The sequence below is a fragment of the Symphalangus syndactylus genome, chromosome 7 (assembly GCF_028878055.3).
Source record: "Symphalangus syndactylus isolate Jambi chromosome 7, NHGRI_mSymSyn1-v2.1_pri, whole genome shotgun sequence".
In the NCBI taxonomy this organism is placed as follows: Eukaryota; Metazoa; Chordata; class Mammalia; order Primates; family Hylobatidae; genus Symphalangus; species Symphalangus syndactylus.
Genome location: NC_072429.2, coordinates 122197175 through 122221845, shown reverse-complemented (window position 1 = coordinate 122221845; position 24671 = coordinate 122197175). Strand labels below are relative to the sequence as shown.

The window sequence follows — 24671 nt, the reverse complement described above, 5'->3', positions numbered from 1 at the left end:
ATACTTACTTACTTACTTGATCCTGGGGTTCTTTTTTTTATTTTTTATTTATTTATTTTTTTTTTTTGAGACGGAGTCTCGCTCTTTCGCCCAGGCCAGACTGCAGTGGCACTATCTCGGCTCACTGCAAGCTCTGCCTCCTGGGTTCACGCCATTCTCCTGCCTCAGCCTCCCGAGTAGCTGGGACTATAGGCGCCCGCCACTGCGCCCCGCTAATTTTTTGTATTTTTAGTAGAGACGGGGTTTCACCATATTGGCCAGGATGGTCTCGATCTCCTGACCTCGTGATCCACCCGCCTCGGCCTCCCAAAGTGCTGAGATTACAGGCGTGAGCCACCGCGCCCGGCCCATAATCCTGCGGTTCTTAACTGGAGTCCAGTGATTATGTATAGTCTTCGCAGAGGGTGTGCAAAACCTCTGAAGTAATGTTTAAACTTGTGTATACCGTAGGTTTCATCAGATTTGCAGCGGTTGACAAAGTCCAGCTGCATATTTTTGTAAATAGTTTCCTTGGAACACTGCCATGCCCGTTCATTTTGTATGTGGCTCCTTTCACCCTGTAATGTTAGGTAGCTGTGACAGAGAAGACTGTATGGCTTACAGGCTTAAAATATTTAGTGCATAGCAATTGAAGGAAAAGTTTACCAACCCTTGGAAGGTTGCTTTCCTCCTGCAGGCAAAAAGAAGGCAGCAGGGGTGGGTGGTTCAGAAAAATAGTGCTTTAGTCATTCTTTTTCTAGCATCTGAAAGGGGCCTGGTTATAAAATGTATAGACCTACATGGTATGAAGGGAGGAGCTCCTTTATGAGAAAAGTCTGTGAGCCTTTGAAGAAACTAAGCCTTTACCTGTAGGTGGACTACTCAAGTTTGTTTGTTTGTTTTTGAGATGGACCCCATGCTCTGTCACCCAGGCTGTAATGTAGTGGTACAATCTCAGCTCACTGCAGCCACTGCCTCCCAGGTTCAGGTGATTCTCCTGCCTCAGCTCTTGAGTAGGTGGGACTGCAGCAGGCACCTGACTGGTTTTGGTTTTTTTTTTTTTTTTTTTCTAGTAGAGATGGGGTTTCACCATGTTGGCCAGGCTGGTCTTGAACTCTTGGCCTCCCAAAGTGCTGGGATTACAGGCATGAGCCACTGTGCCCAGCCAAAAGTTTTTATTTTCTTCTTAATTCTTACCTGTCTCCAAGAGAGATGAGGAATTAATGATGACTTACTTTGTTAATGAGAATATATAAGTTAACTCATCCGGGAAAGATGGTTTTATTTTAAGTTGTAATATTTGAAATTCCACATATAAATCAGCCCACTTGCAAATAGCATGATACATAGCTTGATTAACAAATGCAGCCTAAGGATGGAATATTGAGTCACTAAAAACAAATTAATGGCACATACTGTTTTGCTTAGTAGATTTTTTTTTTTTTTTGAGGCGGGGTGTCACTCTGTCGCCCAGGCTGGAGTGCAGTGGCGCAATCTCGGCTCACTGCAAGCTCCGCCTCCTGGGTTCATGCCATTCTCCTGCCTCAGCCTCCTGAGTAGCTGGGACTACAGGCGCCCACCACCACGCCCGGCTAATTTTTTTGTATTTTTAGTAGAGACAGGGTTTCACCCTGTTAGCCAAGATGGTCTCGATTTCCTGACCTCGTGATCCGCCAGTCTCGGCCTCCCAAAGTGCTGAGATTACAGGTGTAAACTACCGTGCCTGGCCTGTTTTTTTCAGTATATTTTAAGTTTTTAGGTATCTTAGTATTTGTTCTCCAGGCTGATTTTAACTTTTTGTCTTGTTTGTAGTATTATGGAATATAAGAAATACAGTTATGTCAGTTATAGCGAGGTATGGTGGCTTATGCCTATAATCCTAGCACTTTGGGAGGCTAAGGTGGGAGAACTGCTTGAGGCCAGGAGTTCAAGACCAACCTGGACAAAAAAGCAAGACCCCCCCCCCCATCTCTACAAAAAATGTTAGAAGTTAGCTGGATGTAGTGAGGTGTGTAGTTCTACCTTCTGGGGAGGCTGAGGTGGGAGGTATTGCTTGAGCCCAGCAGTTTGAGGCTGTAGTGAGTCATGATTGTGCCACTGCACTCCTGTTGGACGACGGAGTGCGATCCCATCTAAATAAATAAAAATAAAGTTATGTCAATTATTTTGAATTAATCTAATTTTTTAAAATATAGGCAGTTGGCCAGACAGCAGGCTGATAAAAAAAAAGAAGAGCGCAGAGAAGGTAAGTACTGTTAAAGGCATTTCAAATCTTAAAATGTGTAATTAATATTCTGTTTACAGGTTTCTTGAGGTACATACAATAAATTTTACATGTTTAAAGTGTATAATTTGTTAGGTTTTAACATAAGTATATGCCATGAAGCCATCACCACAAGATAGTGAAGGTAATTATTACCCCCAAAAACTTCCCCAGGCCCTTTTGTAATTCCTCCTGGCTCTTCTAGCTTCTCTCCTCACTCTTTGACACTACTCCCCACCAGATTCCTGAGCAAATAATTTCATTGGAACATAGCCGTGACCATTCATTTTAGAATCTGTTCTCTGTTATTATAGCTTCGTTTGTATTATCTAGAGTTTTATATAAATGGAATCATACAGTATTTATTCTTTGTTTGGCTTCTTGCACTCATCATAATTGCTTTGAGAATCCATGTGGTCACTTTGTTGCTGAGTAGTATTCCATTATATGGATATACCACAATTTATCTCTTCACCTTTTGGTGGACTTGGGTTGTTTCTCGTTTGGGGTTATCACAAAGCTGATTTGAACATTCATGTACAAGTCTTTGTATTACATATCTTTCCTCTTCTCCTGGGAGTAGGTGGGCTCCATCTTATGGTAGGTATATGTTTTAACTTTATTTTTGTTTTCTAATGTTTTTAAGAAAGCTAAGTTTAAGATATTGTAATTTTGTTACATGAAAGTATTGCTTTTCAATTGTTCATTTTAGAATTGTTTTATAAATACTATTACTTAAAATGTTTCTATTTATTTTTATGTATGCATTTGTGAAGACAAAGTGATTCCAGTTACTCGGTCATTGAGGGCTAGAAACATCGTTCAAAGTACAGAACACTTACATGAAGATAATGGTGATGTTGAAGTGCGTCGAAGTTGTAGGATTAGAAGTCGTTATAGTGGTGTAAACCAGTCCATGCTGTTTGACAAACTTATAACTAAGTAAGTAAAAATTCCTTAGATCAAGATGATTTATCTGTCAGAGACATTTTGCTGGGGAAGAATCATGGATTTCAACCAGCCCAAACATTTAATGCATTCTACTACATAAAACATAGAGGAGAATGATTATCAGAGATCTTTGTGACAATTCTGTATATGTCTCTATTCTTGGAAAGAAATTTTAAAATATTTTTATACAAGTGAATCAATGCTTCTTATAAAAATATTTAAAACCTTAGTGCCAAAAGATTGCAATGGAAGAAAAATAAAGTTTTTAAAATTCTGCTACTCTTTTACAATTTTCACTTATATTTATATCTTTTTTTTAAAGCACTGCTGAAGCTGTACTTCAGAAAATGGATGACATGAAGAAGATGCGTAGACAGCGAATGAGAGAACTTGAAGACTTGGGAGTGTTTAATGAAACAGAAGAAGTAAATATATTCTTCCATTAAGGGAATGATTTAATAATATCCAGTTTAATTTTTTTTATAGTACCTAATCCATTTTTGGTTAAACACCACTTTTTCCAGCATTTATTTGATCAGTCATTAGTTACTGCTGGAAATGTAAGAGTTTATGGCTGTAAATATCTTCATTTTAAACAAGATTGGAGGATCCAACTTAATTTTTTTAATAAATAGATTCCAAATGTTAATGGCTTTTATTTAAACATTTTTAGAGCAATCTTAATATGTACACAAGAGGAAAACAGAAAGATATTCAAAGAACTGATGAAGAAACAACTGATAATCAAGAAGGCAGTGTGGGTTAGTCTCTTCTCTTGTTCTGTCTTCTGGGATTGAATTTAAGAACTTTTTATTTAGTAGAAAATAGCCTTTTTATTTAGAAGGTGTGACATGGTAGTTTGTGAGAGATCAGAGGATTGGTAACTTAAAAGTGGGGACAGGGGAGAGCTTAAAAGGATAGTATGTTTTGTTTGGGAAAGTAACTGAAATCAACAATCTAAAGCCAATAATATTGGTCTGCTTATGTAATACATCTGCTATGGACAACACACTGTATATCTCTTTTTTAGTTTAAAGGTGATTAAAATTATGTTTTGCTTTTCCATTTAGGACTTATTACCATCATCTATTAGAACTTATCTTAAGTGAAAATCAGTTTTCTGAAATGCATTTTAAATGTTTGGTGAGCATGTTTTGCCGTAATCTAAGTAGATTGAGTTATGCAGCATGTAACTCCATGACAGCCAGATGGGCTGGGTGAGATGTCACACTTAAGTTTAGAAAGCAAAAGCTTAATGAGGAAATTTGAAAACTTGTCAAAAAGTTATGTTAACTTGGAAACTTTAGTTACCTACATTAATGAAATTCATAGAAAGACTATGCATTTTAGTTTGGTACTTGCTTAACGTAGCCTTCAAACTTATTTCTCTGCTTCCTTTTTTCCTTCCTCTCGTTTTTCTACAGTTTTTTAATGTTGGAAAAGAATTACAAGTTCTTCCCATGAACAATCTAGAAGTAGATAAGGTTTTTTTTTTTTTTTTTTTTTAGGAGTAGATAAGTTTTAAAAGGGTGGATCTTTCTCTCCCAACTCACCTGTGTTAAAAATTGTTAACATTTTGCTGAGTATCCTTCTGGAAGTAAGTATCTCTTAATTGTAGAGTCATCTGAAGAGGGTGAAGACCAAGAACATGAAGATGATGGTGAAGATGAAGATGATGATGAAGATGATGAAGATGATGAAGATGAAGAAGATGGAGAAGAAGATAATCAGAAGCGATATTATCTTAGACAGAGAAAAGCTACTGTTTACTATCAGGCTCCATTGGAAAGTAAGTGCTATACATACTCTTTCCAGGAGATGTAATTATATTAGCTTTATATTTGCTGTTTCCCCTCTGTTATTCTTGTGTTTTTGGTATGTTTTATATTTTCATTTTGTTGAATACTCATTACTGTTGTCTTTACCTATCCTAAGTTTGTAACAAATAATTTCTCTGAAGAAAGTTAAATGTTAGCCTTGACCAAAGCAAATAATTGGGCTATTTTTGAATTTTATATCTGTCTTTATTTTAGATTGCACAGCTTTCTACTTAATTTATTTTGTCAGTTTGTATAGAGATAGGACTTCTTTTGATTTATGTTAATATTATACCACAGTACTTGTGAGCATTAACATACAAGGCTGATAATCACCTGTTACACATCTCTACAGTCACAATGGTTGTTTATGGCCTGTGTGTGTTTTGGTTGGTTGGTATCTGTGCTATACATGTTATCAGCTGCAACCCTCTGGACATAAATGACTTAAAATATGAACAGCAAAATATTCCATAGTGGATATTTACTAGTACTTCATGGAAGGCAATAAGCACCTTTGTAAGTATAGATGAAGAGCAAAATTATCTTCATACGTATTTATATGCCATATATATACACATATATATATATATTTCTTTTTTTTAGAACCTCGTCACCAGAGAAAGCCCAATATATTTTATAGTGGCCCAGCTTCTCCTGCAAGACCAAGATACCGATTATCTTCCGCAGGACCAAGAAGTCCCTACTGTAAACGAATGAACAGGTTTGGTTCTGATATAGTGATTGATTTATGACAACATAATTGTTTTTCTGTTAGAGCTGGACTCTAGACTTTCAGGATTAGGTGTATTAGGATAAAATTCTAGAATTGTGTATTTGGGAGAGCTTAGTTTCTATGCCTTTAATAGTCTAATCCCCAATACCACTGACTAATTTTTGCTTTTGCTTCCACTAATAGGAAGTGTTAGTAACTACCGTAGTAAGGTAGTTTATTCCATTTTTCCACACTTTAATAATAGAGCAACCTTAGACTCAGGGTTTACTGTAGTCCTGGCTCTGTGTTGAGCATTTTACATAAAAGGTTTCATTTAATCTTCACATTAAGTTAGAATATAGGTTTAGTCTTTGCATACTGTCACAGATGCATTTTCCTACCACGTCAGATGTTCTAAGCTACATGGCCTCTAGACCTTTCATGACTCTGGTTATCTTTTTCTGGATCTGTTTTATAATTTGTTCCTCTTCTGTTGTAGGAAACATTTTTCTTCGACTATTCAATATTTGTGGATTTCTTTTCCTTCTACATCCCAACAGTTGTTGCATGTTGGTCAAATTTAAGTCCAAAGAGATAATTCTTTTATTTTTATTTTATTTATTTATTTTGGGGGGGGGCGGGGGCGGAACGGAGTCTTGCTGTGTTCCCCAGGCCGGAGTGCAGTGGCACGATCTCTGCTTACTGCAACCTCTGCCTCCTGGGTTCAAGTGATTCTCCTGCTTCAGCCTCCCAAGTAGCTGGGACTGCAGGTACCTGCCACTACACCCAGCTGATTTTTGTATTTTTAGTAGAGACGGGTTTTCACCATGTTGGCCAGGCTGGTCTCAATCTCTTGCAAGTAATCCACCCGCCTCAGCTTCCCAAAGTGCTGGGATTACAGGTGTGAGGCACTACACCCCGTCAAAGAGATAATTGTTGATACTTCCTCATCAGTGCATTGGAATAATCATTTTGGTAGTTCATGAATGAGAGAGAAGACTAGGAAACCAGGAAAAAAATTTTATTTGTATGGGAAATCGTACTTTTTTCCCTTAATATTAGAATTTTTTCAGAAGTAAGACTGAAGCCTTAGGATATTTCAATTATTTGAACAGTTCTTGGAAGTTTTCTCCTAGAAACAGACCATCTGATCATGTTTTGGTCATGGAAGGCAGCACCTTTATAAGTGCTGAAGGTTAATTTCTTTTAGGAAAAGTAAAAAATACTATTTGTGTCCCTAGGTCTTTTCATTTCCTTGTAAGAATCACAAGTGTACATCTAGATTTCTTATTTCATCATCCTATTTCACATGACCAGGGTCCAGAAGGATGGACGATCAGGAAGACAAACTCAGTCTCTCAGGGCTTCTCAAGATTATTGCACTTGAAAGGAGGCTGCACATCAGTATTCTCACAGGCCCGTTAGAATGTAAAGACCTCTATTTTGGTGGTGAAATGTAATGATCTTCAGAAAAGGAGAGGAAGGTAGTGTTCCCTAGAATCCCCACCACCACCAGGCACAGGACCAAGGCACTGTTATGGTTACCTAACTCAAGGGGTGGATCTCTGTTTGATCCAGCAATACTAAGAGGGTGGCAGCTACTTTGGGATTTTATTTCTTCTCCTGTTTTGGTTTGGTTTGGTTGGCTTGGTTTGGTTTGGTTTGGTTTGGTTTGGTTTGATTTGGTTTGGTTTGGTTGGTTTGGTTTGGTTTGGTTTGGTTATCTCACTCTCTCGCCCAGGCTGGAGTGCAGTGGTGCGATCTCAGCTCACTGCAACCTCCGCCTCCTGGATTCAAGCGATTCTCCTGCCGCAGCCTCCCAAGTAGTTGGGATTACAGGCAGCTGCCACCACGCCCGGCTAATTTTTTTGTATTTTTAGTAGAGACGGGGTTTCACCATTATTGCTCAGGCTGTTCTCAAATTCCTGACCTCAGGTGATCCACCCGCCTTGGCTTCCCAAGTGCTGGGATTGCAGGCGTGAGCCACCACTCCTGGCCTCTTCTCCCATCTTTAATGAATGTATGCTTCTGGAAGTAACATATTTGTTGGTTGACTAACTCTACAGTTACCACCTACAATGTATGTATCTTGCAGAGGGTAGGTTTTGTTCTTTTTTTTTAATCTCTTTGATGTTTGTGAGTTTCTATATTTGGTTCACAGTGTCTAGTCTTCTCCTGTGGAAAATGCCTCACATCGTTGAGTAGCTCCTTGTTACAGGATTTTTTTTCTCCTCTAATTATTTGGGGTGTTTTTTTTTTTCCTGATTTTTTTTTGTTTTTTTGAGACAGAGTCTCGCCTGTTGCCAGGCTGGAATGCAGTGGCGTAGTCTTAGCTCACTGCAACTGCCGTCTCCCGTTTTCAAGTTATTCTCCTGCCTCAGCCTCCTGAATAGCGGGATTACAGGCCTGTGCCATCATGCCTGGCTAATTTTTTTTTTTAAAGGTAATGTTACCTTTGAATAAGGTAACGTAATAGCACAATTGCATCACTAGTATTTCAGTATATTCTTTATCTTTTGTCAAAGAACTAGAACTGGCAAGAAGTTGAAGTTCTTGGTTAGATTCTTTTTTTTTTCTTTTTTTTTTTTTTTTGATACGGAGTCTCACTCTGTTGCCCAGGCTGGAGTGCAGTGGTGCGATCTCTGCTCACTGCAAGCTCTGTCTCCTGGGTTCATGCCATTCTCCTGCCTCAGCCTCCCGAGTAGCTGGGACTACAGGCACCTGCCACGACGCCCGACTAATTTTTTGTATTTTTAGTAGAGACGGGGTTTCACCGTGTTAGCCAGGATGGTCTCGATCTCCTGACCTCGTGATCCACCCGCCTTGGCCTCCCAAAGTGCTAGGATTACAGGCGTGAGCCACCGCACCCGGCCGAGTTCTTGGTTAGATTCAAAGTGCTGGTCCAGTGTTTGTGGGTGTCAGATTTTTAATTGGCTTTCAGTAAAATGGAGATTGGGGGATGAGCACATGTAGACAGATATGTGTGTTTAAAATGTTTTTTATTTTATTTTATTTTTGGTTTTTGTTTTTCAAATTTAGGAAACATTTTCCTAAGAAAATGGATTATGATTAAAGTTCTCAGCAAAGTCGACATACAAAGAACATACTTCAATGTAATAAAAGCCATCTATGACAAATCCACAGCCAACATAATACTAAATGGGGAAAGGTTAAAAGCATTCCCTCTGAGAACTGGAACTAGACAAGGATGCCCACTCTCACCACTTCTGTTCAACACAATGCTGGAAGTCCTAGCCACAGCAATCAGACAAGAGAAAAAAATACAAGGGTTGCCTCAGCGCCTCTTTCCTTTTTTTTTTAAGTTTTTATTTCCGTAGGTTTTTGGGGAGCAGGTGGTATTTGGTTACATGAGTAAGTTCTTCAGTAGTGATTTGTGAGATTTTGGTGTACCCATCACCCAAGCAGTATACATTGAACCCAACTTGTTGTCTTTTATCCCTCACTCCCTTCCCACTCTTTCCCCGTGAGTTCCCACAGTTCATTGTGTCATTCTTATGCCTTTGCATCTTCATTGCTTAGCTCCCACTTATTAGTGAGAACACATGGAACATATGATGTTTGGTTTTCCATTCCTGAGTTACTTCACTTAGAGTAAGTCCCCAATCTCATCCAAGTAGTTGCAAATGCCATTAATTCATTCCTTTTGATGGCTGAGTAGTAGTCCACTTGATTGATGGGCATTTGGGTTGGTTCCACATTTTTGCAATTGCAAATTGTGCTGCTATAAACATGCGTGTGGAAGTATCTTTTTCGTATAATGACTTATTTTCCTCTGAGTAGATACCCAGTAGTGGGATTGCTGGATCAAATGGTAGTTCTACTTTTAATTCTTTAAGGAATCTCCACACTGTTTTCCATAGTGGTTGTACTAGTTTACTTTTCCACCAGCAGTATAGAAGTGGTCACTATATACACACCAACATCTATTATTTTTTGATTTTTTGATTATAGCCATTTTTGCGGGGGTAAGGTGGTATCACATTTGTGGTTTTGATTTGCATTTCCCTGATCATTAGTGATGTTGAGCATTTTTTCATGTTTGTTGGCCATTTGTATATCTTCTTTTTAGAATTGTCTGTTCATGTCCATAGCCCACTTTTTGATGGGATTGTTTTTTTCTTGCTAATTTGTTTGAGTTCATTGTAGATTCTAGATATTAGTCTTTTGCCAGATGTATAGATTGTGAAGATTTTCTCCCATACTGTGGGCTGCCTTTTTACTCTGCTGATTCTTCCTTTTGCTGTTCAAAAGCTCTTTAGTTTAATTAAGTCCCACTTGTTTATCTTTGCTTTTATTGTTTTTGCTTTTGGGTTCTTGGTCATGAAACCCTTGCCTAAGCCAATGTCGAGAAGGGTTTTCCTGATGTTATCTTCTAGAATTTTTATATAGTTTCAGGTCTTAGATTTAAGTCCTCGATCCATCTTGAGTTGATTTTTGTATCAAGTGAGAGAAGAGGAACCAGTTTCATTCTCCTACATGTGGCTACCCAATTATCCCAGCACCATCTGATGAATAGGATGTCCTTTCCCCACTTTTATGTTTCTGTTTGCTTTGTTGAAGATCAGTTGGCTGTAAGTATTTGATTTTATTTGAGTTCTCTTCTGTTCCATTTGTCTATGTGCCTGTTTTTATACTAGTACTGTGCTGTTTTGGTGACTATGGCCTTATAGCGTAGTTTGAAATCAGGTAATGTAATGCTTCCAGGTTTGTTCTTTTTGCTTAGACTTGCTTTGGCTATGCGGGCTTTTTTGGTTCCATATGAATTTTAGGATTTTTTTTCTAGTTCTGTGAAGAATGATAGCTGGTATTTTGATGGGAATTATGTTGAATTTGTAGATTGCTTTTGGCAATATGGTCGTTTTCACAATATTCATTCTACCCATCCATGAGCATGGGATGTGCTTCCATTTGTTTGTGTCATCTGTTATTTCTTTCAGCAGTGTTTTGTAGTTTTCCTTGTAGAGGTCTTTTGCCTCTTTGGTTAGGTATATTCCTAAGTATTTTATTTTATTTTGCAGCTGTTGTAAAAGGGGTTGAGTTCTTGATTTCATTCTTAGCTTGGCCACTGTTGGTATATAGTAGACCTACTGCTGATTTGTGTACATTAATTTTGTATCCTGAAACTTTGCTGGATTATTTTGTCAGTTCTAGGAGTTTTCTGCAGGAGTCTTTGGGGTTTTGTAGGTGCACAATCATATAATCAGCAAACAGACAGTTTGACTTCCTTTTTACTGATTTGGATACCCTTGTATTTTTTTCTCTTGTCTGATTGCTGTGGCTAGGACTTCCAGTACTGTGTTGAACAGAAGTAGTGAGAGTGGGCATCCTTGTCTAGTTCCAGTTCTCAGAGGGAATGCTTTTAACCTTTCCCCATTTAGTATTATGTTGGCTATGGATTTGTCATAGATGGCTTTTATTACATTGAAGTATGTTCTTTGTATGTCGACTTTGCTGAGAGCTTTAGTCATAAAGGGATGCTGGATTTTGTTGAATGCCTTTTCTGCATCTGTTGAGATGATCATGTGATTTTTGTTTTTAATTCTGCTTATGTGGTGTATCACATTTATTGACTTGAGTATGTTAAACCATCCCTGCATCCCTGGTATGAAACCCCCTTGACCATAGTAGATTATCTTTTTGATGTTGTTGGATTCGATTAGCTAGTATTTTGTTAAGGATTTTAGCATCTATGTTCACAGGGATGTTGGTCTGTAGTTTTCTTTTTTGGTTATGTCCTTTCCTAGTTTTGGTGTTAGGGTGATACTGGCTTCATAGAATGATTTGGGGAGGATTCCCTCTTTCTCTACCTTGTGGAATAGTGTTTACAATGTTTTTAAACTGAAGTAATGACCTTTCTACAGTATAGAGTAATTGCTAAGAACCTGGGCCCATGACTAGGACTGTCTAGGCTTGGAGCTCAGCTCTACTAGTTATTGGTGGCCTTTGGCAAGTTACTTAACTCTGTTTCAGTTTTTTTTTTTATCTGTAAAGTGAAGATGGTAGAACCTATCTCATAGTATTGTGAGAATTAGATGAGTTAATACATGTAAAGCATTTAAAATAGTGTCTACCATACATTAAGTGCTATATGTATTTGCTATTATAACTGTACTTTGATGTTCAAAAATAATGTCCATTTTGCAAATCGAATGTCAGAAATTTCATGTTGGTCCACAGGTTGTGTTATTATTTGCTTTTAACTTTATTGGTTTATGAAATAAAAAACTGGAAATTATCAGTATAGTAATGTATAGAATGCAGATTTTTTGAATAAACATATAGGTTTGAATTCTGATACCATCAATGACTAATTCTGATATTTTGAGTAAATTATTTAACCTGGAAGCCACACTGGCCCTAACTGTAAATTGAGCCTACTAATAATCCACTTTTCCAAAATTTTAATTAAGATTAAATACTATATCAAGCACATGGTACAGAAAGCAGTCAGTTAATGTTAGTCTTTTTTATTAATTGGGAGGTTAGTCTGAATTCTGTGACTACATAGTGAGTTCACATAAAATTATGTGAATACATTAAAGTCTAATATTCATGGTAATAATGAATAAGTTAGTTTTTCATATAATATTGCAGACTTGTACTGGATGTAATAATTTTAGTTTTGGCCGGGCACGGTGGCTCACGCTTGTAATCCTAGCACTTTGGGAGGCCGAGGCGGGCGGATCACGAGGTCAGGAGATCGAGACCACGGTGAAACCCCGTCTCTACTAAAAATACAAAAAATTAGCCGGGCGTGGTGGCGGGCGCCTGTAGTCCCAGCTACTCGGAGAGGCTGAGGCAGGAGAATGGCGTGAACCTGGGAGGCAGAGCTTGCAGTGAGCCGAGATCGCGCCACTGCACTCCAGCCTGGGCGACAGAGCGAGACTCCGTCTCAAAAAAAATAATAATAATAATAATAATAATAATTTTAGTTTCAGGCTGATCATAAAGATGGTCTTGGGTGTATTTGGGTAGGTGGATGGGTGAAAGATTATTTTCTCATTTATTTCTGTGTTTCTACAACCCCTTATCCAAAACCCTTGGAAAACTATTTGTGTTTCAGAATTCAGACTTTTTGGCTGGATTTACAGATAACACACAACATATGTAGTGTGGCAACATTAACATCTCTAGGGTCTCCAAGCCAGCACTGTGTAGTCAAATATATTAACTAATAATTCTGTAGTAAAACATATGAATAATCATAGTAAGTGGGACAAAATAGAAACTAAAAATTGCCTTGTACTATGTCAGGTTATGATTTGCTGCAAGTGAATAATGGAATAACTTTTCAGAGTTTTTTTGATATACGTTTCTGGAACTACATTATGCAGATAATAGATTGTGAACCTTTTATATTTCTGGAAATACCTACTTACCATCATTGCACTCTGACTCAGAAAAGTTCTAGACCCTGAGCAAGTAGAATAACTAAAGTTCTTCCCAACCAGACTCTTTTTCTGTGAGTCTTTTGCAACCATTCAAAGGTAGAAGTGATTAAAAATTTTCTTGTATATTTGTAATACCTGGCATCTTATTTAATCTTACCAACCAGCCTAAGTATTTGATAGTATTTTTTTCTTTTTTGTGAGTAAGAAAACTTATGGGTTGAGTAACTCATCCACATTTACACAGCTGTTAAGTGACAGTTGTGAATTTACAGTGGATGGTAAACTGTTGATAAAAGGCCATCTTACTCATCACTGTTTCCCAGCATTTAAAAAGTCTTTCTTGATGCCCTTTTGTTTACATAAAATCTCATGTCCTTCTTTTAAAATTGTTTGATATTTTAGGCCGGGCGTGATGGCTCACACCTTAATCCCAACACTTTGGGAGGCTGAGGCGGGGAGATCACAAGGTCAGGAGTTCAAGACCAGCCTGGCCAACATGGTGAAACCCCATTTCTATCAAAAAAAAAAGTTAGCTGGGCACAATGGCGCGTGCCTGTAGTCCCAGTTGCTCGGGGGGCTGAGGCAGGAGAATTGCTCAACTGGGACCCAGAAGGCAGAGGTTGCAGTGAGCTGAGATCACGCCACTGCACTCCAACCTGGGCTATAGAGTGAGACTTCATCTCAAAAAAAAGTTATTTGATTTTTTAAAGTAGGTGATTTCCTCCCAAATGTGAATATTATGTATAGTGTAATATTGAACATAGTTTCAAATTACAGTCCCAAATACTTTTTTTTTTTTTTTTAAATAGGGGCAGGGGCTTACTTTGTCACCCAGCAGGCTGCAGTGCAGTGATGTAATCATGGCTCACTACAGCCTCATCCTCCCAGGCTCAAGCAAGTCTCCCACCTCAGCCTCCTGAGTATCTGGGACAACAGATGTGCTACAATCATACCTGTCTAAGCTTTTTGATTTTTAGTAGAGACCAAATCTTGCCAAGTTGCTCGAATGATTTTTAGTCGAGACAAGGTCCCGCTACGTTGTTCTTGAACTCCTGTCAAGTGATCCTTCACCCTCGGTCTCCTAAAGTGTTAGGATTACAGGTGTGAGCCACCACACCCAGCCCCAAATATTCTAATACCCTCTTAATCCCACCTTTCTCTTCGAGAATAGCTGATTTATATCAAGACTAAGAAGTCACCCTGCCTTCTCCTGTCTTCATGAACATTTGATATTCAGCTCTGCCAGTCTTTAGTCTTTTTTCCTTTCCTCTCAGTTGTTTAAGTCTTTTATTCCGTTTGAAAGATTCAACCAACAAAGTTTATGTCAGTGGGTCAGCAGATGTATTAATTTTATGATAAACCTTTTTGGAGCATTAGATATTTCTGATGCTTTTCTTATGCCTTTTCTTTTTCCTGCCCTCCCTTATCATGATTTCAATTTTGTTTTTTACTTTAGGCGAAGGCATGCAATCCACAGTAGTGACTCGACTTCATCTTCCTCCTCTGAAGATGAACAGCACTTTGAGAGGCGGAGGAAAAGGAGTCGTAATAGGGCTATCAATAGGTAAGTGCCATATCGATGCCTTTTTAAACTAGAAGATACATTTTTAAAAAATTGCTAAGAAAATAATTTGGGTATAAGTATAGGCTGGCTGATTAAAAAGTTGCACAACAGGTTAATGTATAAACTAGAATGCTGTCTTGTTAGAATTATCTACAGTTGAATCAGAATAACAGGTTAGAACATATGACTGATTTCTTGCCTTTTTTTTTTTTTTTTTTTTTTGAGACAGGGCTTGGTTCTGTTGCCCAGGCTGGAGTACAGTGGCATGATCTTGGCCCACTGCAACCACCACCTCCTGGGTTCACACGACTCTCCTGCCTCAGCCTCCCGAGTAGCTGGGGTTATAGGTGTGCATCACTACACTCGACTCATTTTTGTAGTTTTAGTAGAGATGAGGTTTCTCCATGTTGGCCAGGCTGGTCTCGAACTCCTGGCCTCAAATTATCTACCCGTCTCAGCCTCCCAAAGCTTTGGAATTACAGCTGTGAGCCACCATGCCTGGCCCACTTGCCAAATCATTATATATGGCCCACAGTGGTTCTGGTCAAACAGAAAAGGAAATAACCTTTTCTTTTCATTTCATGTATTTTTTTATTTTATTTTTATTTATTTATTTTTTTGCTTGTAATAATGATAAGTTCTGAGGAACTCTTAAGGAAAACAGAAGGCTTTACTCATTTTATAACTCCTTGTAGTGTAAGTCCACATATACTAACCAGCTTAGTTGATTTTCCCAATAATTATTTAAGGGAGATAGAGCAAGGATTATTTACATTTTACAGATCTGGTTGAGTAAGTGAAAATGCAGTGCTTAGGTGCTTGGATTCTTTTTTTTTTTTTTTCTTTTAATAGAGACAGGTTCTCACTATGTCACTCAGACTGGAGTAGAAGCTAAGCTGGTCTCAAACTCCTGACCTCAAGTGACTCGGCTGGGATTACAGGCATGAGCCACCACACCTGGCCATAACTATTTCTGAATATTTTTGAAAGTAGTTAGAAAACTTCCAGCCTGTCCAGCATGGTGAAACCCCATCTCGACTACAAGTACAAAAATTAGCCAGGTGTTGGTGGTGCACACCAGTAATCCCAGCTACTCAGGAGGCTGAAGCAGGAGAATCGCTTGAACCCAGGAGGCGAAGATTGCAGCGAGCCGAGATCACGCCACTGCACTCCAGCCTGGGCGACAGAGTGAGACTCAGTCTCAGAAAAAACCCAAAAGACAAAACAAAACAACAAAAAAAGGAAGTAGTTAGGGAACTTGCTTGAGAGGATTGATGTTGGATCCAAATGCTGGTAGACTGCGAATATTTTTTCTGAGAGGTATTATAGCAGAGTTGTTATAGGTCTGGAGACAGACCACTTGTGTTTGATTCCTGGCCCTGCCATTTACCAGTTGGGTGATCTTGGACAAATCAGTTAATCTTTCTATGTCTTGGTTTTGTTTTAAAATGGGGAAAATAATAATACCTTCTTCATAAGACTGTTGTGAGGATTTATTGACTTAATCCAGGTAAAGCACCTAAAACTAAAACAGTGTCTGGCAAATGGTAAATACCCTGTCTATGTTAGACACCTCCATTAAAATGTAGGTTGGTACTGTCTGATTTCACCATCATGAATCACTTTACGGTGCCTGTGGCATCTTGGTATTTTTATTTGATTATATATCTTTAATTTCATAATAAAGCTTCAGATATAAATATTTCTAACACTTAAGTTCTGGACCTATTACAGAAAATGAGGAAATTAAAATACATATCTAAAGATTGCTCCAGTTGAATTAGATTTTTTTTTTAAACTTAAATGTTTATATTCAAACATGGAATTTGGAAAGAAGGGTGAGTTGATGGGTTTGTGTGGTTTTAAAAAATCTTTTTAAATAGGTGCCTCCCACTAAATTTTCGGAAAGATGAATTAAAAGGCATTTATAAAGATCGAATGAAAATTGGAGCAAGCCTTGCCGATGTTGATCCAATGCAACTAGATTCTTCAGTGAGTACTCTGTTTTGAAACATACGCTTGAACTATAATGTGCTTTTAAAGTTAAAAAAAGGAACCAATGATTTTTCTTTTTAGTCAAAACTCTAACCTTTACAGACATTTTTTGTTAATCTTCAGGTCACAATTAAGATATTATTACTTCATTGACTGTGTATGGTGTGGGGTGACATTTTAATCTGGAATGCAAATCTAAAAATGTACATGTTCGCTTCCATTACCAGGTACGATTTGATAGTGTTGGTGGCCTGTCTAATCATATAGCAGCTCTAAAAGAGATGGTGGTGTTTCCATTACTTTATCCAGAAGTCTTTGAAAAATTTAAAATTCAACCCCCAAGGTAATTTAATTATATTTTTAATTTTAGCTGAAAATCTGTTATTCTTGCTTCTTGTAGTTCTTATACCTTACTTATTAACCCATTTTTAAGCGATTTTTCCCTTTTCATTATACAGCTTTTCTCTCTGAATCACCTTTTTAGAAGCAGTAATTTAAATAAACTTTCAAAAATTAGTAAGCTTCCCCCCATCATAAAAGTAATATACCGGGCCGGGCGTAGTGGCTCATGCCTGTAATCTCAGCACTTTGGGAGGCCAAGACGGGTGGATTACCTGAGCTCAGGAGTTCCAGACCAGCCTGGGCAACGTGGTAAAACCCTGTCTCTACTAAAATACAAAAAATTAGCCAGGCCTGGCAGCGTGCGCTGAGGCAGAATTGCTTGAACCCGGGAGGCGTAAGTTGCAGTGAGCTGAGATTGTGCCACTGCATTCCAGCCTGGGCGACAGAGCGAGACACCATCTCCAAAAAAAAAAAGTAATGTACCATATATCAATCACAGGTAAACACTGGTGGGTTTTAAATTAAATTTTGTAATTTAAAAAATTAGAAAGTGGCCAGGCACGGTGGCTTTCGCCTGTAATCCCAGCACTTTGGAAGGTCGAGGTAGGTGGATCACAAGGTCCGGAGTTCAAGACCAGCCTGGCCAACATGGTGAAACCCTGTCTTTACTAAAAATACCCAAAAAAATTAGCTGGGCATGGTGGCGGGCACCTGTTGTCCCAGCTACTTGGGAGGCTGAGGCAGGAGAATTGCTTGAACCTGGGATGCAGAGATTGCAGTGAGCCGAGATCGCACCACTGTACTCCAGCCTGGGCGACACAGCAAGACTCTGTCTCAAAAAAAAAAAAGAAAGAAAGAAAGTGCCAGGCGTGGTGGCTCACACCTGTGATTCCAGTGACTTGGGAGACTAAGACAGGAAGATTGCTTTAGCTCAGGAGTTTGAGGTTGCAGTGAGCTATGATCATGCCACTGCACTCCAGCCTAGCTGACAGACCCCATCTCTAAAAATAAGTCAGAAAGTTATTAATATTAAATAACATTTACTTCTTACAGGAAATGTTGGAAATGCCTAGTTAAAGTAATTTAGTAAATTAAAAACAAATTTCTTGAATTTTCTTTCACATTTCTTCTTCCTTACAACATACGTTTTCCCCCATACAAATTGAATTATATGATTGTGATATGTGATTACGTATGCAAGATAGGATAATATGATGAATGAATTGTTAAATGTTTCAAATAGAGTTTTATTTACAGTTTCAATATTAATTTTACAGTATCAGTATTAACTCCCAGGTTTTAAGTTGTGCTTTGTGGCGTGAAACTGTACCATAATTCAGTTGTCTTACACATTTTAATTTTCTAATTAAATGAATCATGAAATTGGTTTCTAATTTTTGTTTTAAAAGTCTGCTTTTTAAATGTAATACTAAAATGTTAATGTATTGTTTTTCAGAGGTTGTTTGTTTTATGGGCCACCTGGAACTGGAAAGACTCTGGTTGCCAGAGCACTTGCCAATGAGTGCAGTCAAGGGGATAAAAGAGTAGCATTTTTCATGAGGAAAGGTGCTGATTGCCTAAGTAAATGGGTAGGAGAATCTGAAAGACAGCTACGATTGCTATTTGATCAGGTATGGTATTAACATTTTATATATCTGGATAGTTCTGTAATCTAGGCAGATGTCTGTGAGGATTAGATAAATCTTTCATTTAATCAGTGTTCTAAATAAACCCAGAGGAATTAGACTAAATATGTAATCTTTCTTTTTTTTTTTTTTTTTTTTTTTTTTTTTGAGACGGAGTCTCGCTCTTTCACCCAGGCTGGAGTGCAGTGGCGCGATCTCGGCTCACTGCAGGCTCCGCCCCCCAGGGTTCACGCCATTCTCCTGCCTCAGCCTCCCTTGTAGCTGGGACTACAGGCGCCTGCCACCTCGCCCGGCCAATTTTTTGTATTTTTAGTAGAGACGGGGTTTCACCGTGTTAGCCAGGATGGTCTCGATCTCCTGACCTCGTGATCCGCCCGCCTCGGCCTCCCAAAGTGCTGGGATTACAGGCGTGAGCCACCGCGCCCGGCAATATGTAATCTTTCTAGATTATTTTCTTTTATATGTCGAGATGACACTGACCTACAGTGAACAATTTTATAGTACGAAGGGAAAGAAATAATTGGATCTTAGTTCTTTGGAGTCTTAGGTCTCATGCCTAGGAAGAGAGTGGTAATCTCATATTTAGAGAGATGGTAGTAGTGAATTATGGCTCAGTATGGGAGTTGAAGACTAGTTCTGCCCTGGAGCAGCTTTCATTTTCATATCCCAGATTGTATTGACAGCACATTGTGAGATAATACATTCTGATCTACTGGGGCATATTGCTGCAAATGCTTTTAAATCTCTTTTTGGAACTCTCCCGAGGTTCTTTTTTACTTTTATGTTTATGGAAATGGATAAAAACTGTGGCATCTTGCTAAATAATGTTTTCCCATCCTGACTTGGAGGAAGACTATGTCACTGTCTTCTATTCTTTGTCTTGTTTCCATAGTTCAATAGATATTTTTGCATGTCCAGGAACGATAGCTGTATGAAATCTAAGGTATATAACCAGTGGAGTATGTCTTTTGAATACTTCTAGTCGAAAATGCAATTGAAAATTAAACCATATGTCATTATAATTTAGTTTGAATTCTTAAAACCCAGTTACTGGAACTTATGTTTAAATTTATAAATTATAAATAGTTATAAATTATAAATAAATTGAGGCTGAGGCAGGAAAATCACTTGAACCCAGGAGGCAGAGGTTGCAGTGAGCCAAGATCACACCACTGCACTCCAGCCTGGGTGACAGACTCCATCTCAAAAAAAAAAAAAAATTATAAATAAATTCTGGTAGCAAGTTTGAAGAAAAACCGATTGAAATAGTATATTCAGCTTTATAAATTCTGTTAAGCATGTTTGAATGAGAATTGATTAAAATGGTTTAAGTCTACGTGTTTGAGGCTATTTATGCTAACAAATGACCACTCAACCTACTTTCTAGGCCTATCAGATGCGCCCATCAATTATTTTTTTTGATGAAATTGATGGTCTGGCTCCAGTACGGTCAAGCAGGCAAGATCAGATTCACAGGTAAAACTTGCTTGATGGCACTTCAACATTTCTTCCTATTTCCTGAGTGGTATTGATGTGTGAGAGATAGAATGTTAAATGGTAAAAGAAACTTTATAAGCTAGTAGTTCCTTTTTTTTGGTAGTAGAACCCCAGTATATAGTACAAAAATAAAAAATGTGGACGGGTGCAGTGGCTCATACCTGTATTCCTGGCACTTTGGGAGGCCAAGGCAGGCAGATCACTTGAGGTCAAGAGTTTGAGACCAGCCTGGCCAACATGGTGAAATCCTGTCTCTACTAAAAAAAAAAAAAAAAAAAAAATTAGCCGGGTGTGGTGATGCAAACCTATAATCCCAGCTCCATGGAAGGCTGAGGCAGGAGAATCATTTGAACCCGGGAGGCGGAGGTTGCAGTGAGCTGAGATTATGCCACTGCACTCCAGCTTGGGTGACAGAGCGAGACTCCCTCTCAAAAAAAAAAAAAAAAGTAAACCTGCTCCGAGTGTCAGTGTGTTGTAAAGCATGGTTTAAAAATCTTGGTTGCAGAAGATTTAACTCATGATAGAAACAAATGTCTGCGGGTCAGTGATGTTAAGCCACTAGTAAGAGTAGGGCTATGGTGGGGAATGTGGCTGAATGTCCTATCACAAGAGCATATCCAGTTGCTTTTATCTCTGACCTGTTACTGATGTGCAGAAGCTTACCCAGGCTTGAAAAATCGATTTTTTTCCCTCAGATTTTATGTTCAAATTGTTAAGTATCTTAAATTTTGCCAGCTAATTTGGATGCTTTTAAGACATTGCCTGTGCTAAATAAAATCTAACTTAGGGCATTACTATTAGTTTAGGATTCTAATACTAGACCAATCTCCTCATTTTAAAGATGGGTAAATTGAACCCTCAACCCCCATGATTAGTTGCTTATCCAAGGGAGCACTTTTACTAGTGCTACTGTCCCAACCTGAATCTAAATTACTTTTAGTCCCAATTCATTCTAGTTTTTTAGAACTTCTTTTTAAATGGTTTCATGAATGATGTGTAATTTATTGATTAATTTGGAATATCCTAAAGGAAATATTTTCATGCTTTCATATATGCTAGTAGTATTGTTTTATATTGTAGATAATATAGATGAATAAGATATAGTGTGTGATTGATAGGTGGGTTTTGGCTTTTCTAACATCTAACAAGATTTGCTATATTCTAATGGCCTTTTAAACTTGATGATAAACAATTTTATTTGTTGCTGTGAGTAAATTAAAATATGTGTTAAGTACCATGGTAAAAGTAGTTTTGTCTCTGCATGTCCTATTAGTAATCAGATAAACTTTTTATATGTGACACATTTCATTATCAGTCACACTATATTCATTGTGCTAACAGGAAGAAACATTTAACAATACTTCCATCACTTCATAAGGAAGTAAGTTGAGTACTTACTGTGTTTTGGGATAGTTCTAAAGGTATTGGAGGAATTTTGGCAAAAAAATTACACAGTAATTGTAGCAAAACTATGCCATCTCAAATATATATATATATATATTTTTTTTTTTTTCTTTTGAGACAGTCTTGCTCTGTTGCCCAGGCTGGAATGCAATAGCGTGTGATCTCGGCTCACTGCAACTCCCATCTCCCAGGTTCCAGCGATTCTTCTGCCTCAGCCTCCCAAGTAGTTGGGGCTACAGGTGTGCTCCACCATGCCTGGCTAAATTTTTGTGTTTTAGTAGAGATGGGGTTTCACCATGTTGGCCAGGTCTTGAACTCCTGACCTCAGATGATCAGCCCTCCTCGGCCTCCCAGAGTGCTGGGATTACAGACGTGAGCCACCGTGCCTAGCCTGTTCTTTGTATTTTTAGCAGGCACTGGGTTTCGCCATGTTGGCCAGGCTGGTCCTGAACTCCTGACTTTAGGTGATCCACCCGTCTCTGCCTCCCAAAGTGCTGGGATTACAGGCATGAGCCACTGCACCCGGCCAAATATAGCTACATTTTTAAAAGAAATTTAGTATTCAAGTTATTTTAACCAAAAACTTAAAAATTCTGACAGAGTAAAAATGTATGTTAAATTAAGCTTTTTTAGAATTTAGCACATTGCATGTTGAAGATGATTAAACTGTATTCTGTACCTTAATTTTAGTAATAATACTGTAGAATAGTGCAAATAAGTAATTATGTGAATGTCATTAGGTAATAATAGTTTCAACCTAAGAGAAAGAAGATTCAAATGTGAATAAAGAGGTCAAATTACCCTAAATTGTTTTTTTTGAGACGAAGTCTTGCCCTGTCGCCCAGGCTGGAGTGCGGTAGCACAGTCTTGGCTCACTGCAACCTCTGCCTCCCGAGTTCAAGCGATTCTCCTGCCTCAGCCTCCTGAGTAGCTGGGATTACAGGCATGCACCAGCACACTTAGCTAATTTTTTTGTATTTTTAGTAGAGACAGGGTTTCACCATGTTGGCCAGGCTGGTCTCGAACTCCTGATCTCAGGTGATCCACCTGTGCCTCAGCCTTCCAAAGTACTGGGATTACAGGCGCGAGCCACCCACTCGACCTGAAACCCTGATAGTCTTTACTTTGAATTGCAAATATCAATAGGAACTTGGGACGAAGTTTTTTTTGTTTTTGTTTTTAAAGAAAAAAAAATCCTAACTCTGGACACTTTAAAAAGGCCTAGAAGCAATCGCAGTCCAGTAGCAATTAATGTCCGTCCCTGAGTGTGGTCTCTAAATCTTAGGACTCAGGAGAGATGGCGGATTGTAACACTGAAGCAGAAATGATAAAGTCAAGCCTGGAATACTTTGTAATGCCTGAAAGCAATAAAAAAAAAAATTACTGGAATCGTACCAGAATGACGTAGGAGCCAATTTTGAGGGATCTCTCACTGGCTGAAGATTAAACAATTTGAGCATCAAAAATAATGACTACAGTAGATAGAAATTTATCAAATACCTAAAAAACATCACTTTTTTTGTGTTGTTAGTTTTTTGTTGTTGTTGGTTTTGGTTGTTGTTGTTGTTGTTCTGTGACAGAGTCTCACTCTGTCACCGAGGCTGGAGTGCAGTGGCATGATCTTGGCTCACTGCAACCTCCACCTCCCAGGTTCAAGCCATTCTCGTGCCTCAGCCTCCGCAGTAGCGGGGATTACAGGCATGTGCCACCACTCCTGGCTAATTTTTGAACTTTCAGTAGAGACGGGGTTTTGCCCTTTTGGCCAACTGGTCTTGAACTCCTGGCCTCAAGAGATCTACCTGCCTCATCCTCCCAAAGTGCTGGGATTACAGGCGTGACCCACCGCACAAGGCCTTGTTTTTTTTTTTTTTTTTTTTTTTTTTTTTTTTTGAGACGGGATCTTACTCTGTTACCCAGGCTGGAGTGCAGTAGCATGATCACAACTCGCTGCAGCCTTGATCTCCTGGGCTCAAGTAATCTTCCCACCTCAACTTCTCGGAACTACAGGCACACACTACCACACTCAGCTGGGTTTTTTTTTTTGTCTGTTTTTTTTTTTTAGTAAAGGTGAAGTCTCTGTTTTAGTAAAGATGAAGTCTCTGTTGCCCAGGTTGGTCTCGAACTCCTGAGCTCAAGTGATCCTCCCACCTCGGGCTCCCAAAGTGCTGGGATTACAGGCATGAGCCACCATGCCCAGCCACCATCAGTTTTTTGTTGTTGTTGTTTTTGATTTTGTTTTTTTGTTTTTTTGTTTTTTTGTTTTTTTTTTTTTAAATGAAAACATCTTATTTGTAAGACAAAGGTATGATTTCTTCATTTCTATTCTTGGCATAAATTTTCTTTCCATTGCAACCAAAACTTCCTGAACCCTTTTCAGCATTGTTATTCAAAACTTGGAGTTCTATTGCTGGATAAAAAATTGATTCACAAATAAGCTGTGCAATTCAATTACCTTGAAGTTTTGACTTCAAACTTTTCTTTGACAAAACACCAATGTTTCTCCTATAACCTTCATCTAAGACACCCAGCTCTTAAGTGTTTTGCAGCCAAGCCAAAATGTAGAGCTACTCTTCCGTAACACCCAGAAGGAGGAGGTATCTGAATGTCTGATAGCTTCTTCCATAGGTGGTATTGTATAATCATATGCACTGTGTAGGTCATAGCCCTCAGCCTGTGTGGACTCCCAGCTCCCAGGTTGAGTCCAGAACCAGGCAAGGTGGAGCTGCATGCCCCATCCCACCCTCCTCTGCAGGCCAGACCCACTTGCGGAGGGAAATGACAGGTGTCTCTTTGGAGCAGGGCATGGCAGAGCAAGGAGGTGAGGGGAGGAGATAGCCACGAGAACCAGAAAGTGCAGAATGAGCCTTCTCCCCATCACCACCACCCCCGCCACTGCTGGCAGGGAACACACCAAGATCTTTAAAATCATCAATTTTTAGAGCTGGGCGCAGTGGCTCACGCCTGTAATCCCAGCACTTTGGGAGGCCGAGACAGGTGGATCACGAGGTCAGGAGATCGAGACCATCCTGGCTAACACGGTGAAACCCCATCTCTACTAAAAATACAAAAAAATTAGCCAAGCATGG

The 24671-nt window shown here is 38.8% G+C and overlaps 1 protein-coding gene across 1 annotated transcript in view; it reads left to right on the top strand.

Moving 5' to 3' along the window:
* ATAD2 (ATPase family AAA domain containing 2) overlaps positions 1-24671 on the top strand; it is a 78263-nt gene that overhangs the window by 23210 nt on the left and 30382 nt on the right. The window contains exons 3-13 of the mRNA XM_055287153.2: positions 2175-2224; positions 3019-3184; positions 3516-3618; positions 3867-3954; positions 4812-4982; positions 5617-5734; positions 14594-14701; positions 16585-16693; positions 16924-17039; positions 18495-18669; positions 20072-20160. Coding sequence (XP_055143128.1) covers positions 2175-2224; positions 3019-3184; positions 3516-3618; positions 3867-3954; positions 4812-4982; positions 5617-5734; positions 14594-14701; positions 16585-16693; positions 16924-17039; positions 18495-18669; positions 20072-20160 — 1293 coding nt within the window. The remainder of the gene's footprint in view (positions 1-2174; positions 2225-3018; positions 3185-3515; positions 3619-3866; positions 3955-4811; positions 4983-5616; positions 5735-14593; positions 14702-16584; positions 16694-16923; positions 17040-18494; positions 18670-20071; positions 20161-24671) is intronic.